Here is a 17,190-nt window from a genome sequence, read left to right on the forward strand (position 1 = left end):
CTATGATGACTTTACAATGCAAGAACTACTACGTACATTTTAATTCAACAAAATGAAAAGGATAGGCACTATATTTGTTACTATGAATTATATCATCTCTTGATTAAGCATGGTATGATTGCGTTCTTCATGTGGCTTCTATCTATCTAATTATAATATAACATCTTACTCTGTAAAATTTCCAAAACTTTTCCTAGGCTACAAGTAAGATAAGCTATACAAGTATTACTTTTATAGAAATGACTACTGTAAAATTTTAATACTTTTATGGACATGGTTGGTATATATTGTAATGCCTTCAATAAGGACAATCATTTTTATCCGGTCAAAAAAAAAGGACAATCATTTTTAGTTATAGAAAAACTAATAAGGATATATGTGAACCATAAAATTGTACTCGTATTTCAATTTGCAAGAGTAAAGCCTACATTGGCTACATACTTTCTAATACTCGATAGTCGATGCCCACACGACTACACGAGTCATAACAATTTTTAATGAGAAGCATCAAGTTTTCAGGTGTAACCGTGCAAGTAATATGATGCTGCAATGATTATGGTGGTCTGACTGCCTCCACAGAGTATAAGTATAGTAATCATTTTATTCATTTGAGGCAATTTTTAATCTAGATTTGCTGGGAGATCTATAGAAGAACTCCCTTCAAAAATAAACGTATGCCACTAAATGCAGCGAGCACACGGTATTCTTTAGTAAAAGGCGAAAGAATAGTTCGCTATGTGCTCACTGCATGGCTGCGTGAAGATTAAGGAAATGAGGCAAACTTATTTATACCAGTTTCATAGCTTCCTTCTTACTTTTGGTCCATGTGGGACTAATGTGATTTTGGAGATAGTATTGGCCTATTGGGGTGTGAAATTGTGAATGCATGTGTGATCTCTAACCCACTAGACTCTAATGGGTATGTATAAGTTTGAGTTGACTTTTTTTTTTTTTTTTTTTTTTTTTTTAAGTCTGAGTTGACTTGAACTTGGATTTTAGTAAAAAAAAAAAAGTGATGAGATTAAGGATATGTTTGGTATAGATGTGGTTTTCTGTATATTTTGAAAAAATTGATTGTAATAATTTCACCTTTGGTAGGTTATCCGTTATTAATTTCACCTTTCGATTATTATTTAATAATCCTACTTTACATAAGACATTTTCTTTTGTCGGTCCTTTAATTTGTGACCGATAACCTGTACATTAGGTAACTTTTTTTTAATTTTAATTTATTTCAGTACATGATTAGTAAAAAACTATATATATATAAAGAAATAAAGGCGGTTGTTAACTTAACCCCCACATCAACCCTCCGACAGCCTTCCCTCGGAGCGTTGACCAACCCAACATCTTCCTTAGCGCCTTCCAACCCAGCCTCCTCCACCGCGCCGGCCAACCCACCACCACTCCCTATCCCCGCCGTGACCACCCACCTCTCTCGAAATCCTAATTCCTCACATCCCTCCCTGCTCCCTTAATTAGCTTCCACCATCACCACCAAATGTATCATTTTCCTAAATTTACATGCCTAAAATCTTACCCAATCAATTTTCACGGCAAAAAGAATAATTACACGCATATCGATGCATTTTATGATACCCAAAATAAGACACTAACGTTATTTATTTTTTGCAATTCCAAATTCAATTTGGTTTCTTAAGCCCTAAAATGATCCCTTATAACCCTTAACAAAATATTTACGCAAATTGAGAAAAAGAAACTTTTAAAGGCTGACCACTAACGAAATTTAACGAAAACCTTTAAGTATTAGCAAAACCTATTTTTTTAGTGTTAGTTATTTTTTTTTTTGAAAGAAAGAGTTTTGTTTACTTCAACTTAATTTCAGTTCAGTGTCAGTTCTTAATTTCCTTCTCTCATAAAATATCTAGCTCAGTTTAGTAAATGTGAATAGGCCTTTAGTTAAAAATTTAGATAGGTATCAAAAATTATAATAGTGTTTTTTAGTGATAGTAAAAGTCAAAATTTTCTAAATCTCTTTAATAAAATATAGGAGAAAATGCAATGAAAGACAGAAGCCTCGGTGAAAATAATGTACTTTAGAGAGAGAGAGATACCCAAAAAAAAAAAAAAGTAGTGAACTAATGATATTCTAAGTTTCTAACCCGGCTAAAAAGCAGTGGCACCGAAGTAGCCGTTTTTATCACTCTTACATTTTGCGTCTTCCGTGGTGAACCACTGAGCTTCAAGAATAAATTCGTGTGTCTTCTCCTCTCAACTGGTAATCTCACTACTTATTTACTTTTTTAGAAAAAGGTGTGATCTTTTGCTTCTGTAATGTTGATAACTTGGATAATAATTGAGATTATAGTGTTGCAAATGGTTAATTGCTTAATATTGGTGTTGTTTATCGAAAAGGGTTATGTTAAATGTGTTTATAGAGTTATATTGCCTCTGAATTAGGATGAATTTGGGCAGAAATTAAAATGGGTTTTACTCAAAAAAATTGAATTTATGATGGTTATTGAGAGATTTTGAATTGGGTTGTATTTAGAATTGATTCTAGAGTTGTAATTGGTTCAGTAGTGTGATAGTTCTTGTGAGAAATCGATTTAGTTTTAATTTCCTGCTGACAATCAGGCTGAGTATTGAATAATCGGTTAATGGTTGATGATGTTGCAGGATTTATAACTTATGTTTGAATAATCGGTTAATGGTTGATGATGTTGCAGGATTTATAACTTATGTTGCACATTCAATCAAATAATTTCCTAAGGCATCAATGGTTTTGCATTTCATGCTTCTGCCGGAGGCGATGGTGGTTAAATGGTGTTACGGCTCGTGGGGTTTCATGTTTACCTCCTTGTTTAAACAGACATGACCCTCTTGCTTCAAGTGAGTTATAGGGCTAATTTGTACAGCTAATATTATTGGTTGCCTATGCTTACCTTTGTGTTTATTGTGTGGTTGCCAGTTATATTGATCAAAGGGGTGTTTCTATCAATTGCAATTATATAGCTCATGTATGTGTCCACTCATCATAGTCAGCTGAAAGTCTGATATCTAACAAGGATACTTAAAGTTAGGGTAATTTCATGATTGAAATGCTTATTTATTGACTTATTGCTTTTGCCCCTCTATTTCTGATTGAAAATTACTAGCTAGTGTTTTCTTAGTTTGAGTATAGTAAAAGCCATATATTATCGGACACTTCATTTAACCTCAAGTTCTACTCTGATATGGGTATGTATTCTTGACTTCAAGTTGAAATGTGGACCAAAAACATGGGAAATTTTAGTTGACCCTTAGACTTGTAGTGTTATCTAATATCTAATTCACTAACCTACCCATCCATGAAGGAACTACAATCTGAAGCATGGTTAATTGAATGATGTAACCCCATTGCTTATTGGCTGGATCATTTTTATTTTGCTGATCATGCACAGGATCACACACACCTTACTATATTGATGTTTCTCCTTTCACCATTTTTCTCAACCAATAGACATACATTTGGCTTAAACTATCTCATGCCAGAGGTTTCATAGACTGAAGCATTTCCAATGTATCATAGTTATACACCTTGGTACTTGTACTACAGTTTGACCTACATGCTAGATAGTTCAGCTTCTTGATTTGGCATGAGAAATGCTGTTTTCTATTGCCATGAGTTCATATATACATTTGGGGGGGGTGGGGGGTGGGATGGGCGCTTTGTTAGATCCATATGTGTATTGTGACATATGTTACTCTCTGGTTTCTAACTTAATCTAGCTTCTGTCTCAGGTCTCATATCTGGAACGATATCAACAGATGTTGTAGAAAACTTAACAAGGAATGAAGTAATTGAGGAATGCTCTTGGGAATTTTCCCATTCACGTTCTTATGAGACTGCCATGGAAGCACTTTCTTCCCTCATTACAGGTCGGAAACGTGGGGAAAGGCCTTCTATCAGGGGAAAGTACAGTAAGCTAGAACGCATGACTATGTATTTGCAGGTAATATGAGTTATGTATTCTTGTGATTGATTATGAATTTATAATGCCATCACTTCCCTCTTGACCTAGTTAGTTTATGTCCATATTACCATACAGGCATGGTTTGAGTGATTACTCTGACGAAGTATTTTAATTGTGTGGACTATGTGGAGCATTTAAGAATGCATGCTGTTTTAAATTTCTTGGTATTTTGCTTAGCCATCTTGTGGAGTGTTCTAAAGCCAGAAAAAGACTGTAGCCTGTATTTTACAAGGAGGTAGAGTGGTTTGTTCTTGTCTGGGGAAAAAACTATTTGTGATGTCATAGGTTAAAAGTGGTTAATGTTTTGAAAATTCCTATAAGCATACTAAAGCTATTATTGAGATGAGAGCAGAATGATCTCCTTGCTAAACAGCTGCTTTCTATTGAAAGAGATTTCCCTATGCTTTTACAGTTTTACCCATCTTTTTCTTTGTCTTTAGTGATCTTATATTAGCATGATAATTTCATAGGCGGTATCCCCCAGTGAATTGCAAACTCTTTTGCTTTTGTCCATGGGTTCATATGAAATCTGAATCCTATAAGTGGATACCGTGTTGGGCTCTTGTTCTAACCTTTATCTACTATTAGAGGAAATGTCAGGATGGAATATCAAGTTCTCATGAATCTTCTGTGTTAAGAGTTTTGACTTGCTTAAAAATATTAAAAGTTTACAAAAGGTAGTTTGTCACAGTTAACTTTATGTTTATAGTGCTTAAAGAGGTGACACATAGCAAATATTGGTGACGTGACATGTTTATAGTGCTTAATTAAAAAAGGGTGACACGTGACACATAATCTGAATTAGGAACACTTTTTAATTTATGAGTATAGATTCTCTAGTATTCTCTAGTATGCTGAGCTAATGATTTGGAGTTTAGTACTTAAACTATACAACGACCTTAGCATGTATGCCATTGTTTCAATAATGTTTTGATGCGCAAATTTTATTTCTTATGCACTTGACAGTTTTCTCAGCTATCATCTGAACGTGAGCATATTACTGTATTTTCTGTTTTCTCTGAACCAGATATTAGGATTGGAGGATAATGTAGCTGAACTTAACATCATCCATGTTGCTGGAACAAAGGGGAAGGTAATTTTTTTCTCCATATTTTTTTTAATGAAATTAGTAATTTCATTAATAATAAGTCATACAACATCTATAATGATTATCAACCACAAGTTTAGAGAATTAGCAAAACTTTCATACTCAAGCACAACTCCAACCTCACTGCTTCAAGCTTAACGCGAGCAATACTTTGATGTCTTTGCATCTTTCCGACTGGAGGTCTTCACATTATGATTTCGTGCATAATTGTCGGATTGGAAAATTGATGAAACACCCTAAACTCTTTTGAATCCAAATCATCTTCCCCATGAATAACTACCTAAAAAAAGGATCTAGAATCCCAGAAAAACAAATAAAAAGAAAGGTCTCTCGCAAGGAGAGATGAAAAAACCTTGTCTTGAGGAGAAAATATCCTCGCAAAAGGAGGAGGAATTATTAAAACGTGAAAACAAGTAATAAAGATAGAGGCTTTCTACTGGAAAAACCGATGGAACTAGAAATTTACTAATGGAGGCTAGGGTTTGAGAGAGAAGAAGAGGGAGAGAAAAGAGGTGGCTATGTGTAGGATAATTTTTGGTCTTCCTTTTACACTTGTTTTTTTTTTTGTTAAATCCTGAGAACAAGACTTGGCATGTCATTGGTATTCATACAAATCAATACTATGGGTCAGAACTTGTTTGCGTCTTACATCTTGTTCTCCCTATTCTGAAGGTAGCTTGCAGTCATGCATATGAAATATGAAATGTGAAATGTTCTTTCATGTTAATGTGGGTAAATATATTACTGCCATGCCAGCCATTCAGAAAGCTCTTATAGACCTTTTTCTCCCCTCTTGTTCCTTTTTTCTCCTTTTGATTTTCCTGTGAAGGGTAAGTCAAACCAGCATCTGTAGGAAACACTGAAGGTTGACTGGAGTTTAACCCAAGGTTATACGACTCATACCACAGGGGAGTAAACTAAAATTAGTAGATTGAACCCTGGCTACCCAGCAGTGGAGTTTCTCTTAAGTTTAGTTTATGGGAAGAAAGGGGGAGGGGGTGGGGAAGTGGTGGTCAGGTATGAAGTATGATGATGGAGGTAAAAGAATTTATGACTTGCCCTTGGAGGATTGGAATTTTCAAGTCTCAACTAGTCAAGCAGTTAAGTTATGTGGGCTATGTGCTCATTGCAGACCCTAGGTCTATTCAGACAATGGTTTTTTAAAATGAATATCTTTATTTTCTTTCCCTTTGCCCCTAACATCTACATGATGTTCTTTGTCCAGGGGTCGACATGTGCTTTCTCTGAGGCAATTTTACGCGAATGTGGTTTCCGGACTGGCCTTTTTACATCACCTCATTTAATTGACGTGAGAGAGAGGTTTCGACTTGATGGGTAAGCATGCTCTTCCATATATCTCATTTCTGTACATGATTTTCATCTTTTATATTTTCTTTCCTGCTTATTGTATTCCAGGAGGCAATATCTCTCCTTAAAAAAAAAAAAAAGCCGTAGAAAGCTTGGCATTTTAAATGAAACATTCTACAACTAACTTGAACTCTAGAATGTTGATAGTTACAGTTGTCATTAGCCATCCACTCGTCATGCTTTGAATTGACAAGTAGGAAAAAGTTTGTTTAACACTTCAGAAGTACTTTCTATTTTATACTTGAAGATAGAAGAAATGAGAGGTTCTGTACTTTTGTCTTTTTTTGTGAATATGATTTTAGTTGGTGGGTTCTCTTATATGTGGAATGGTTTTAGTAAAGAATTTTAATGGCGGATAACAGCCTTTCATGGAGTTAGGGTGTGATTTTAGAAGCTTTGTTGTTCAATAGCTTACTGCATATCAGCTATTTGACAAATGATGTGCAGTATGGCCTTTTAAGAAGTAAAATAACAAAGTTTTCCAAGCCTCGGCTATCAACTTAAGCAGTATTGCTCAAACCGAGTATTATCTTTATTTCTCTACTAAAAGTAAAGGAGCCAAAGGAGAGATGTATCACAACCGCAATATCTAATGCTCTTATTCTTGAATGTTGCATATAGTCTTTGTATGTTTGGAACTTGGAAGTGGTTTTTAAAGATAGTTTTTGCTTTGTCTTCAATCAATTCACCTTGATGCAATTTCATGTTTCTTAGCTTAATTAGTGTTGGTTACTCCATAAACTGCTGAAATGTTTACTATGGGTTTGCATGTGTAGGGTTGACATTGCTGAAAAGAAGTTTCTGCAATACTTTTGGGACTGTTGGGATCAATTAAGGGTACAAGATCTCTACTTTCTAATTATAGATATGATTCATCCTGTTCTCTTCTCGTAATCATGAAAATTTAACCCTAGCACCCCTTTGCTTTTCACACTACTTTTAGAATGTGTAAAGATTTTTTTTATTTTTTTTTATTTTTTTTTTTATTTTTACTGTAGTAAGACGAGTCAAATTTTAGTATATGCTTAATGATTGTAGGCCCAATTTGTTAAGTTCTAGGTAATTTTGGACACTGTTTTCAGGTGTAATCCTACCGGTAGAAACATTTTTATTTACTTTTGCATCTTTAACAAAGCATTGTTTCTGATTTAAGATCCCTAGATAAAAGTAAAATAGTATCACTACCTGTGTTTGAAATTGTTTGTAAGTTACTATTGGTGTCCAATGCCGTATTTCGCTATTATTTTGATTTTTGTGTCATTATTCATTAAACATTTTATAAAGTTGACCTAACAGGACTATATTCACATGTTAATCATCAGCATATCCGTAAATATAATTATGATCAAAGTTATAAAGATTTGGCCTCATAAGTTTCTGGTGTGTAGACATTTATGGGATGGTGGACATGAAATCTACATTCCATCAAATGCTCAGATTTTGAACCATTGGTTAAGTATGTTCAAGATTTCTAATTAAGAGGCTATACATCCTATTTTTTTTACTGGTGTCTGATATCATTAGCCTGTACTGCTCTAGAATGCTTCCTACAGCTGTTTCTTCCTAATTATTATTGCTAATTCTATTAGTGATTTAGTGTGTATGTGAAGTGTTTCATTGACTAGCATTAGTATACTCCGAGTTTGGCTGTTTGCACTTGGCAGCATATGCACTTGTCTATGACGGAACTTGGTTACTCCTGTGTGTCACTGGTATGTGTCCAAGTGTTGGCCTAGGCTGTTTTATGGAAAATTCTCCTTTAAATTTAGGATTCAAGATGAAGTGTCAAGGGTTCTAGTGTTATACCCTTGTTGCCTTGTTGGAATGTGAGGATTCAACAGAGGTATTATAGACTATGAGTAACGTGTAGCAATTGTGTGGAGATTGTAGCGAGTCAGGATCCTGTACATATTATGCTTTCCTGGGTTTCTTGATCTTATTTTGTTGAAGTTCTCATCTAAATTGTAGATGGTAATTCTCTTCCATTTTGAGCCAGTTTTCGTAACTTGACTGTGAAATTTGTGCTGCAGATTAAAGTAACCGATGATTTGCCTATGCCTCCCCTATTTCAGTTTCTCACTCTTCTGGCATTCAAGATATTCATTGGTGAAAAAGTAAGTTCCTGACATCTGTTGCCTTGTTAACTACCCTGTGCTATGAAATTTGTACAGGATCTAGTCTTTACACTATGATTTAGTCTAATGGGTTAAGCTCATTCTTATTGTAAAAGTTAAGCTACCTTTAGCACTTCATATTCTTTTAGTCTATTATATTACTGTGTATTAGCAAGTTCCATGAACCTCGACACTTTCTTTTTTACAATTCACAGCTTACTAAAACCATATGTAAAGGTATAGCTTTGTCCTGCATCATTAGTTGTAAGCATGACTACGTTAGGAGATTCACAAGACCAAAAAAAAAAAACCTGTGACTAAGAAACAGCACTTGAAGTCTTTAATATGCAAGAAAATGCTTTTGTTCAGTACTACCAGCTATAGGTGTGAGGAGACTCATAGCATCAAAGCAAACCTTTATGACTCTGAGAACCAACACTTGAAAGGTGTCAGCAAGAGGAATCAAGAATACAAATTAGAGGATAGGGACCTCTTGGTAGACCGTGCTCTTGCTCTATTAATACTGGATAAAGATTAGTAGATGGAGTTCTTCATAAGGACTCCTTTCTAAAAAATGTGACTGCAACTACTCATGGCTTAATGAATACAATAGTTCTCTTAAAGATGGCTGACTGCTGTTTACTGCTCATTATAGCTCATGTTGTCTTATATTCACTTGCTCCGTATTATACGAGACTTCTAAAAGAGAGCCTCCTTAATATATCATAAATTGAGATATCTAATGATTTTTGTTGACAGGTTGATGTTGGAATTATTGAAGTTGGTCTTGGAGGGGAAAAGGATTCCACAAATGTGGTATGTATCTTTGGTAGTGATCTGAGTCATCTAACCCTAAACTACCACTTCTCTCTCTCTCTCTCTCTCTCTCTCTCTCTCTCTCTCTCTCTCTCTCTCTCTCTCTCTGTGTATATAAATAGTTCAGAATATGAAGTAACCTACTCAGCATCGAAGTTTTTTAATGGATGTTCCTTATGGTTGATAATTTAAAGTGGATATTGATGTCTTTATTTGCTAATCTTATGTAACATGGTTATGCAGATTAAAGAACCTGTTGTTTGCGGAATCTCTTCATTGGGGATGGACCACATGGAAACCTTAGGTACTTCTTTTCATTCAATGACTAGGGAGTCAAATCTCGGTTGTAGTCACAATTGCAAAACCACTTTGCATGGTAATGTGAATGGTTTGCAGCTGTCACGGTCTAATATCGTGGTCGCGGTAAGCTCAAAACCCTATACAATGTGGTTGCGATGTGGATTTGTGGCCGAGGTTTAGTTCTCTGTTCCCTTTCCATCTATTTCTTTATGATGATTCATGTAAGCTAACCAAATTTATTTTGGGACTAAGTCTTTGTTGCTGTATAAGTCTATATCTGCTCTTTGTCACTATTGTATAATTACCCTATTCATTCATATGCCACCGTCATGTATTGGGCACAATCACTCCTTTTTTTCTGTTGCAATCACTTATGAGGATTATAACAACAAAGCCTTGGTCCCAAAAGAGGATTAAAAAAAAAAAAAAAAATCTGTTGCATTTCTAACAAGGCTGCACCGAGATTCCAGGCTTTGCAATTGTCTTTTGTTTTGATAAACCTGTTTATCATAGGTTTAGTTACTTATAGTGGCTTTTGTGAGATTCACTCACTCACAGAATATTCTTTGTTTTTGATTTGTCAAAGAGATATCTTTGTAAAGAATGCAATACTGTGTTAAATTACTAATTAGCTAGAAACTGATTTCCCTGGATATGCCAGATTTACCTTCATACATCATATGCTAGTGTTTTATGTCTATATTGCATGTACCCCTTGTCTATGAATGATCTGGCAGTGACATTAATTCTCATGAGAGATCTAACCTTATCTTCCGAATTCTTGGGCTTATAATATTCAATCAAGTATAATTTACAGTCTTTAGGAGTACAATATGACAAGTTACAGTGGCGTGAACCTTTTCCAATAACCTACAATCTATGTTAAATGGACTTGGGTACCCAATACCCATGTAATACTAAGTCTTAACTACTTCCTCCCCTGTATTAGCTAAGATATCTTCTTTGTTGCATCTGTGGATTGTTTGTGCCTCCTTTTCATTATTTGATAATATTTAGATGTAGTTATTGAATATGGCATATATCTTAGATAATGCATGACCTTAAAAGTGTTGAATAATTTAATTTTCAGGTGATACTTTGGGAAAGATTGCCTTCCACAAGGCTGGTATCTTAAAGGTATAAAACCTTGCAGAGAGAGGGGGGGGGGACTTTATCATTGTAATACCTTTTCATATTACTATAGTATCTATTCAAGTTTTGATACATATGATTGTCTGTTTTATTTTTTTCGATTGTTACCTGAATTCGCCTTATGTCATCCCTGCTCTTAAAGCCCAGTGTACCAGCATTTACGGTATCCCAGCTTCCTGAAGCGATGGATGTTATCACCGAAAGAGCTCACCAATTGAGGGTAAGGTTGTTTTCCATTACCTTAAATTAACCATTAGCACTACACCAAATCTGGCTTGGTCTTATTATTAGCTTGTCATATTTTGACCTTGAAACCTCAAGTTTCAGTATCGAGTGGATTATATGAAAGTTTTTCTGTGAAATGCCATATTTGGTTGCCATTTGATCTGTCTTTTCTGTTCTTTATGATGGCAGATTCCCTTGGAAGTTGTGCAACCTCTTAGCTGTGGACAGTTAAATGGATTACAACTCAGTTTGGCTGGTGATCATCAATATGTTAATGCAAGCCTTGCTGTTTCCCTCTGTAAATCTTGGCTTCAACAAACAGGGAACTTAAAAAAGGTGTTTACCAATGTAGGTTGTCAACTTTTTCCTCTTTTTTTCTTGTACTGTACTACTGTTTCACTTGAATAAACTATAATGTCAATCTATTTTTGATTTCTGTCCTCAGTAACTTTAGCAGAGAAATATAATATGTAACCTTGGCTGTGATATGAGTAATTGACCTTGTACTCTGTCTTTGTTGCTGACTTAAGTATACTACATGACCTGTCTGCAAATCTCTGTAATCTTTTCTATCTCCAAGGTAGTTTGCTTTGTTACCTTAAAGATGAACCTTTGACTTTTTGAGTGATTACTATTGGTTATGACCTTGTTTGGCAATCTGTTGTTGGCTTGTTCAATGGGCTTGTTTGGTTTGCCGATAGTATTAGCTGTTTTTATTGGTCAGATGTTAGCAATTTAGCATTAGCAGTTTGCAAAGATGTTTGGTAAAGCAGATTTTAGCTGTAGCTGTTTTTGTGCAACACTTGTGCAAAAGAGCCAAATTCCTATGAGAAAAAGCTACTCCAGGTAGTGTTTTTTGTATTGACTGGAAAGTCATTTACCAAATATATTTTTTTGGCTGTTTAAAGATTGAACACATGAAAAAGCCAAAACCTTATAAAAAAACTAGCAGAAACCACTTACTGAAGAAGGCCTATGTTTGTTGATATCTTTGTGAAACTTTAATAAATGGTTTGTATACTGTTAAAGTGCAAAATTTATATTTTTGTTTAGTTTTTAGTGTTTGATCTTTCACCTATTATATTTTTGGTTTCTTATATATGTAAGATGTAACCAGGATAGTTGTGAAGCTGATCTGCCAGATGCTTTCTTGAGAGGTCTTTCATCAGCACGTCTTCCTGGGAGGGCTCAGGTAGTCCATGATGACATATGTAGGTCCTCTAATACACCTACAGGAGACCTGGTGTATTATTTGGATGGAGCGCACAGTCCTGAAAGCATGGATGCCTGTGCTAAATGGTTCTCAAAGGTTGTGATTGGCGATCATAAGTCTACATCATTACCCTCCTTAAAGTCATCTTCTGAGAATCATTTTGGAGAGGCATTTAGCAAATATGGTTTCACCAATTGTGAAAAGGGAAATAGTGATAAAAACTCCAAGCAGGTGTGAAAATGCTTTAAAGTTTTTATCTATTTTTCAGGACTCCTGTGAAGGGATTTCTCTCTGTTTTTCATTGGCATTGTTTTAACTTGTTGGCTCTACTGTTCATTCATGGCTCTGTAGATTCTTTTGTTCAATTGCATGGAGGTGAGAAATCCACAAATCCTGCTACCAAACCTTGTTAGGACCTGTGCTTCCTCAGGTACTGCTATTGTCGGTGTTATTAAAATATGACGCTGTTGTTTTTTTGAACTCATAATCTTCTTCTTGTTGTAATTTCTCATTTATCTTGTTGTAACTTTTAAAGTTTTGGATACAAATGGGTCACATGTATTTTGTTATTTGTCTCCCATAGCTCCCTGAGGGACTATTGTTTCTATCTTGTATAATACTATTGTGCATGGCTTCTCAAATCGGATACAAAGGGTAGGTCATATGAAATTACTTTATAAACTTTCATTTATGGAAAACTTTCTATAGTCAGCATCTCCAAAGCTACTACTATTACCTTGCACACACTTCAAACTACTTGGCATACGATTACAAAGATGCTTCTGTGGTAGCTTTTAGCCATATTGCACCTTCATGGTTATGTCTCTCAAGTTGCTTGGTGAATAAATGATTCTGTTCTGTATATTCTATTTAACTAGATGCAGTTAATTCTGGCTTTACTGAGGAATCCTCCAATCATTCAGGTGTTCATTTCTCTGGAGCCTTATTTGTTCCTACCATATCCACATACAACAAAGTTGTTTCTGGTTCTTCAATCACTTCTTCAAACACACCTAGAAACTTGTCTTGGCAATATAATCTGCAGAGAATATGGGAGAAGTCAATTAATGGGAAAGGTATTCTTTGTTATTACGAAAGAGGTTCTTTGCCTTTCTGTCCTTTCAATTTCATCAGTATTCTATATAACTATTCACGTATGTTTTGTTAGATTTGTGATTGCTTTGTTCTGTACTTAATATAAACTACTACAGCTTCACGCAGTTTTACATTTTGTGAGGAGCTAGACAATCTTTGATGCTATTACAATATTAATTTCTTCTTTTCCCTAACTGTGGCTTTTTTGTATTCAAACAGATTTTGATCCGGATAGAAATAATTTCATAGAGTGCTTAAAGAATGAGAGTAGTGACGCCTTGTCACCACCTGAATTTCTTCATGGTGATCATCATAGAGCCTTTCCTGGTGATTCTCCTCGTACCAGTGTGGTTGTTCCTTCATTGTCATCAGCAATTAAATTGTTGAGGGATTGTGCAAGGGAAAACCCTTCTGTCAGATTGCAGGTAAGATCTACTTATGAGGATTTTAGAACACCTGGAATGAGTGGTGTTGTATACACATTTGCCTTGCTTTGATGAGTCTAAAACCCCTGAGAATTAAGGACCATATTAAATCTAACATAAGAATGGAGTGCAGATTAATATTAGTTCTAATAAACTTATCTGGCTGTATGCTGCACTTATACGTGACCATTCTCTCATGTTGCTTGAGAGGAATTGATTTTATCAATGGTATTACTGGAAAACTCACTCAAATTGCATCTCACTCGGTGTCATCTTTTTCTTATTGTTACTTGATAGCCTCATCTGGCCTATGTATCTATTCCAACCTACTCATTTAGCGGGGTGTTTTTTTTTTCTTGACTATGTAACTCAGAATCTTCATTTCACCTCAAGTACCTATGTCACAGCTCTGACACTGTACATGGGTTTGGACAGTTGCTCTTCATTTCCAACCAAATTTATGGGAATTCTCATGAATTACTCAACTTTAACCTTTTTTTTTAAAAAAAAAAGTTTAACCTGGTATGTGCTCCTGGGTTATGAGTAATCGAGTGAGTAAATTACTTGTTTTATAATAAGAATTGTATTTTTACATAGTGTTTCGTATGGGTTTATTGGGTGGGTGGACCCATTGAAGCTATGAGGCGGCTTAACATTACTCCAGTCATAGGTGGAACATAGGGGGATTGCCGGGAGCCTCGACAGTCAGCAATTCAGCACCTCACATTTCCAAATTTCTTACAAAAATGAAGGTTTTTTTTTTTTTTTCTTTTTTTTTAAAAAAAAAAAAAAAAAAGGTTATAGCTTTTATTTGGTCCCTGTAAATAAACTTAAATGAAATTTTTGGTCCCCCAAAAATACTTTTTGGGTTCAGGCCCTGACCCCAATCCAGTATACAGTCTATTTTACATGCTAATATCTAAAATCTGCAATTGGTGGTTGAAGGCATACACATTTGCAACTCAAACTAAGTTAGCTAGTAGTCTTTTTCCCTGTTACTCCTCGCTTGTGGTCATAATTGGTTTTGAATATGAAAAGATTAGTTTTACTAGTTTAATCTTGCAGTAATTTAGTTTATGAAGGCTATATAGACAATGTGAACGTGATAGCTTTCTTTAGAGAGGATGCTGGGATGTTACTCACTAGTAGAGAGCCTGAATTTTGCTTTAATGAAGACAGAGATAGTTTAATCGAATAATTGGAATCTCTCATAGACAGGAATAGTCGAATATGCTGTGAGACCATAAATGTGGCTGGTCACTGGAGATATAAACAAAGAGTGCTGTCCTTATAGAGAATATAATGTTGGGATGTTACCCTATTTTTTTGGTTTAGTAGAACCCTTAGCAGTGCACTGACTACTCCAGCAAAGAAGATCCGATCCCAAAACCTGCCGACCTGGGATCTGGAAGGCCATTGGCTCTAGCTTAAAAACTAGCCAGGATCTTCTAAGTAACGCGTTAGAAATTCCTCCTTTTTGTTTGCATTAATGCATGCCCATAGTTGATTCTCTTTTTTAAAGATGATCTTACTTGCCTCTCAATATGCTTTGGCAGGTCCTTGTGACGGGATCATTGCATCTAGTAGGAGATGTTTTGAGGCTGCTAAAGAGATAACTTTTACGAGCTCTGGCTTTAGCTTGTCATAATTACTCCGTGGGTCTGCCACCCAGAAGTCACAATACTTCAGCTATTCAGGTTCTACCAAAAATAGCTCGTTTCAAGTTAACCTGAAATCACAGTGCCATAACTAGGTACTATGTTTTTCTTTACTTCATTCATCCTCCATATGTATAAGGATCTGGGTGTGCACATTGCCGTGACATTCTTTTGCTCATATATATATATACAAGCTTTGGAACTGTCATATTCTAACTTGCTTTGTAGAATTTCAGCTTATTCCAGATTAAGACATCATTAATTTCGGGAATTTACTATCATTTCATCTAAATGAGATAAGCGCAATGGATTTGTGTATGCTTGTTAACTTGCTAAGTGGTTCCGCCACTATAACTTAAATTTGTGCATCACTTCTTTTTATTTCAGGCTTATGATAAGCTTTTCTGAATTAATAAGATTTTCTCTTGTTTCAATTAGCATATTATCTGCTTTTTTAATCTATATTGCTGAAAATGCAGGAAATCTGTTATTTCTGTTACGTATTTTCTTGTTTCCTGCATTACAGTGTGTGAATTTACAATGCGAAAATATAGGCAGCTCATACCCACAACTCAAGCGTGAGGCTTATAATTTTGCATGATGTTCGCCAATTAGTCTTTATATTTTTGTGAAAATGCAAAGATTGACAGAGCCTAATGAAAATAGCAAGTGAATTGCTTGTTCGGTAACATAGTAAACTTTCAGTGTTTGGTTTGTAGATTGTTCGAGTTATGCTATTATTTGTAAACGAACTTGATATGAATCATGCATAAACTATTCATGTTAATTTTGATAGCTAGCAAATAGCAATAAACTAGTGATAAGATTGACAACTACTTGTTCTTGCTTTTAAAGTGTTGTATTTGGTTTTTATAAATCTGAAATATGAAGAATGAAAAGATGATAGCGAACAAGCTCTAAGTTATCCTATACTACAACTGTGGATGATTACGGAATATGAATTGTATTTAATTTTACAGGTGAAAAAAAGATGTCTTATTCTTAGTTATGAGATGCAGAAACTAAGTGACGACTAATTTTGGACAGAGAAAAACAAAACTATGTCTTTTATTAGGGATCGAGTTTTGCATACATTATTGTCCTTTGTGGCTCTCTATATTCCATTATATATATAAACTTTTTTTTAAAAGAAAATCCCGTAGTTTTAATGTTTTGTATTATTCCAATAAGTTGTGATAATAACAAAACTAAAATAAATTTGTTTACAAAACCTATTAAGAAGATATTTTGGCATTTTTTTTAAAAAAAAAAAAAAAAAGAAGATGTTTTGGCTTATCATTTGCTGTATTGTACATTTGTATGCTCAAATACGGAGTGAATCTCTCCTTTACGATATTGTAGTTTATAATGCTTGTACTTCCTCCGTCCCTAAATTAGAAGTCTATTTCTTTTTATTATTATGTGAATAATAAATTTTAGAATTAGGTTTGTAAAAAAAAGACAGAGGGAGTATCATTTTAACTTTTAAGATCATCTCCAATAGAGAAACTTGAGGGACCTTTTTTTTCGAAGAGAGAGTAATACTAAACTTAGCAACTTCAAAAGAAAAGTTGTTAAATTAAGATACTCAATTTTGAGTCTCATTTGACAAGAAGTTGGGTCCTTTATCAATATTATAATATATTTTGTAATTTTTTTTTTTCTTATAGTATGGATTTGATGGGCTATAAATTGAAAGTGATATTAGTATACTTTAGAGAGTCTCATTATTGGCAAAT

At 34.7% G+C, this 17,190-nt stretch overlaps 1 protein-coding gene across 3 annotated transcripts; it reads left to right on the forward strand.

Annotated features, from left to right (window-relative positions):
* The first annotated feature begins 1,862 nt into the window (after positions 1-1,862).
* Positions 1,863-16,835, forward strand: LOC110710530 (folylpolyglutamate synthase-like). Of its 3 annotated transcripts, none has more exons than XM_021888853.1 (17): positions 1,863-2,239; positions 2,691-2,853; positions 3,745-3,956; positions 5,005-5,070; positions 6,311-6,420; positions 7,230-7,290; positions 8,484-8,567; positions 9,327-9,383; positions 9,627-9,687; positions 10,774-10,820; positions 10,978-11,055; positions 11,250-11,396; positions 12,178-12,504; positions 12,625-12,703; positions 13,197-13,349; positions 13,588-13,793; positions 15,350-15,860. In XM_021888853.1, the coding sequence occupies exons 2-17, from the start codon at positions 2,703-2,705 to the stop codon at positions 15,407-15,409; spliced, it is 1,899 nt and encodes a 632-aa protein (XP_021744545.1). In that variant the 5' UTR covers positions 1,863-2,239; positions 2,691-2,702; the 3' UTR covers positions 15,410-15,860. The 3 variants fall into 3 exon arrangements, 2 of the variants coding, with proteins under 2 accessions (XP_021744545.1, XP_021744544.1); XM_021888852.1 differs by having other exon boundaries at positions 1,866-2,239; positions 11,250-11,408; XR_002509170.1 differs by lacking the exon at positions 1,863-2,239 and adding an exon at positions 15,978-16,835 and having other exon boundaries at positions 2,703-2,853; positions 11,250-11,408; positions 15,350-15,546.
* Positions 16,836-17,190: the final 355 nt, after the last annotated feature.

The sequence above is a fragment of the Chenopodium quinoa genome, unplaced genomic scaffold, assembly GCF_001683475.1.
Source record: "Chenopodium quinoa cultivar QQ74 unplaced genomic scaffold, ASM168347v1, whole genome shotgun sequence".
Classification (NCBI taxonomy): Eukaryota; Viridiplantae; Streptophyta; class Magnoliopsida; order Caryophyllales; family Amaranthaceae; genus Chenopodium; species Chenopodium quinoa.

Bases quoted from the DNA above. Each gene is read 5' to 3' on its own strand.
- LOC110710530 (XM_021888852.1), top strand. From the start codon at position 2,703: ATGTTGCACATTCAATCAAATAATTTCCTAAGGCATCAATGGTTTTGC. The intron at 10,821-10,977 runs GTATAAAACCTT...CTGCTCTTAAAG, and splicing joins ACAAGGCTGGTATCTTAAAG to CCCAGTGTACCAGCATTTAC. The intron at 13,794-15,349 runs GTAAGATCTACT...ATGCTTTGGCAG, and splicing joins ACCCTTCTGTCAGATTGCAG to GTCCTTGTGACGGGATCATT.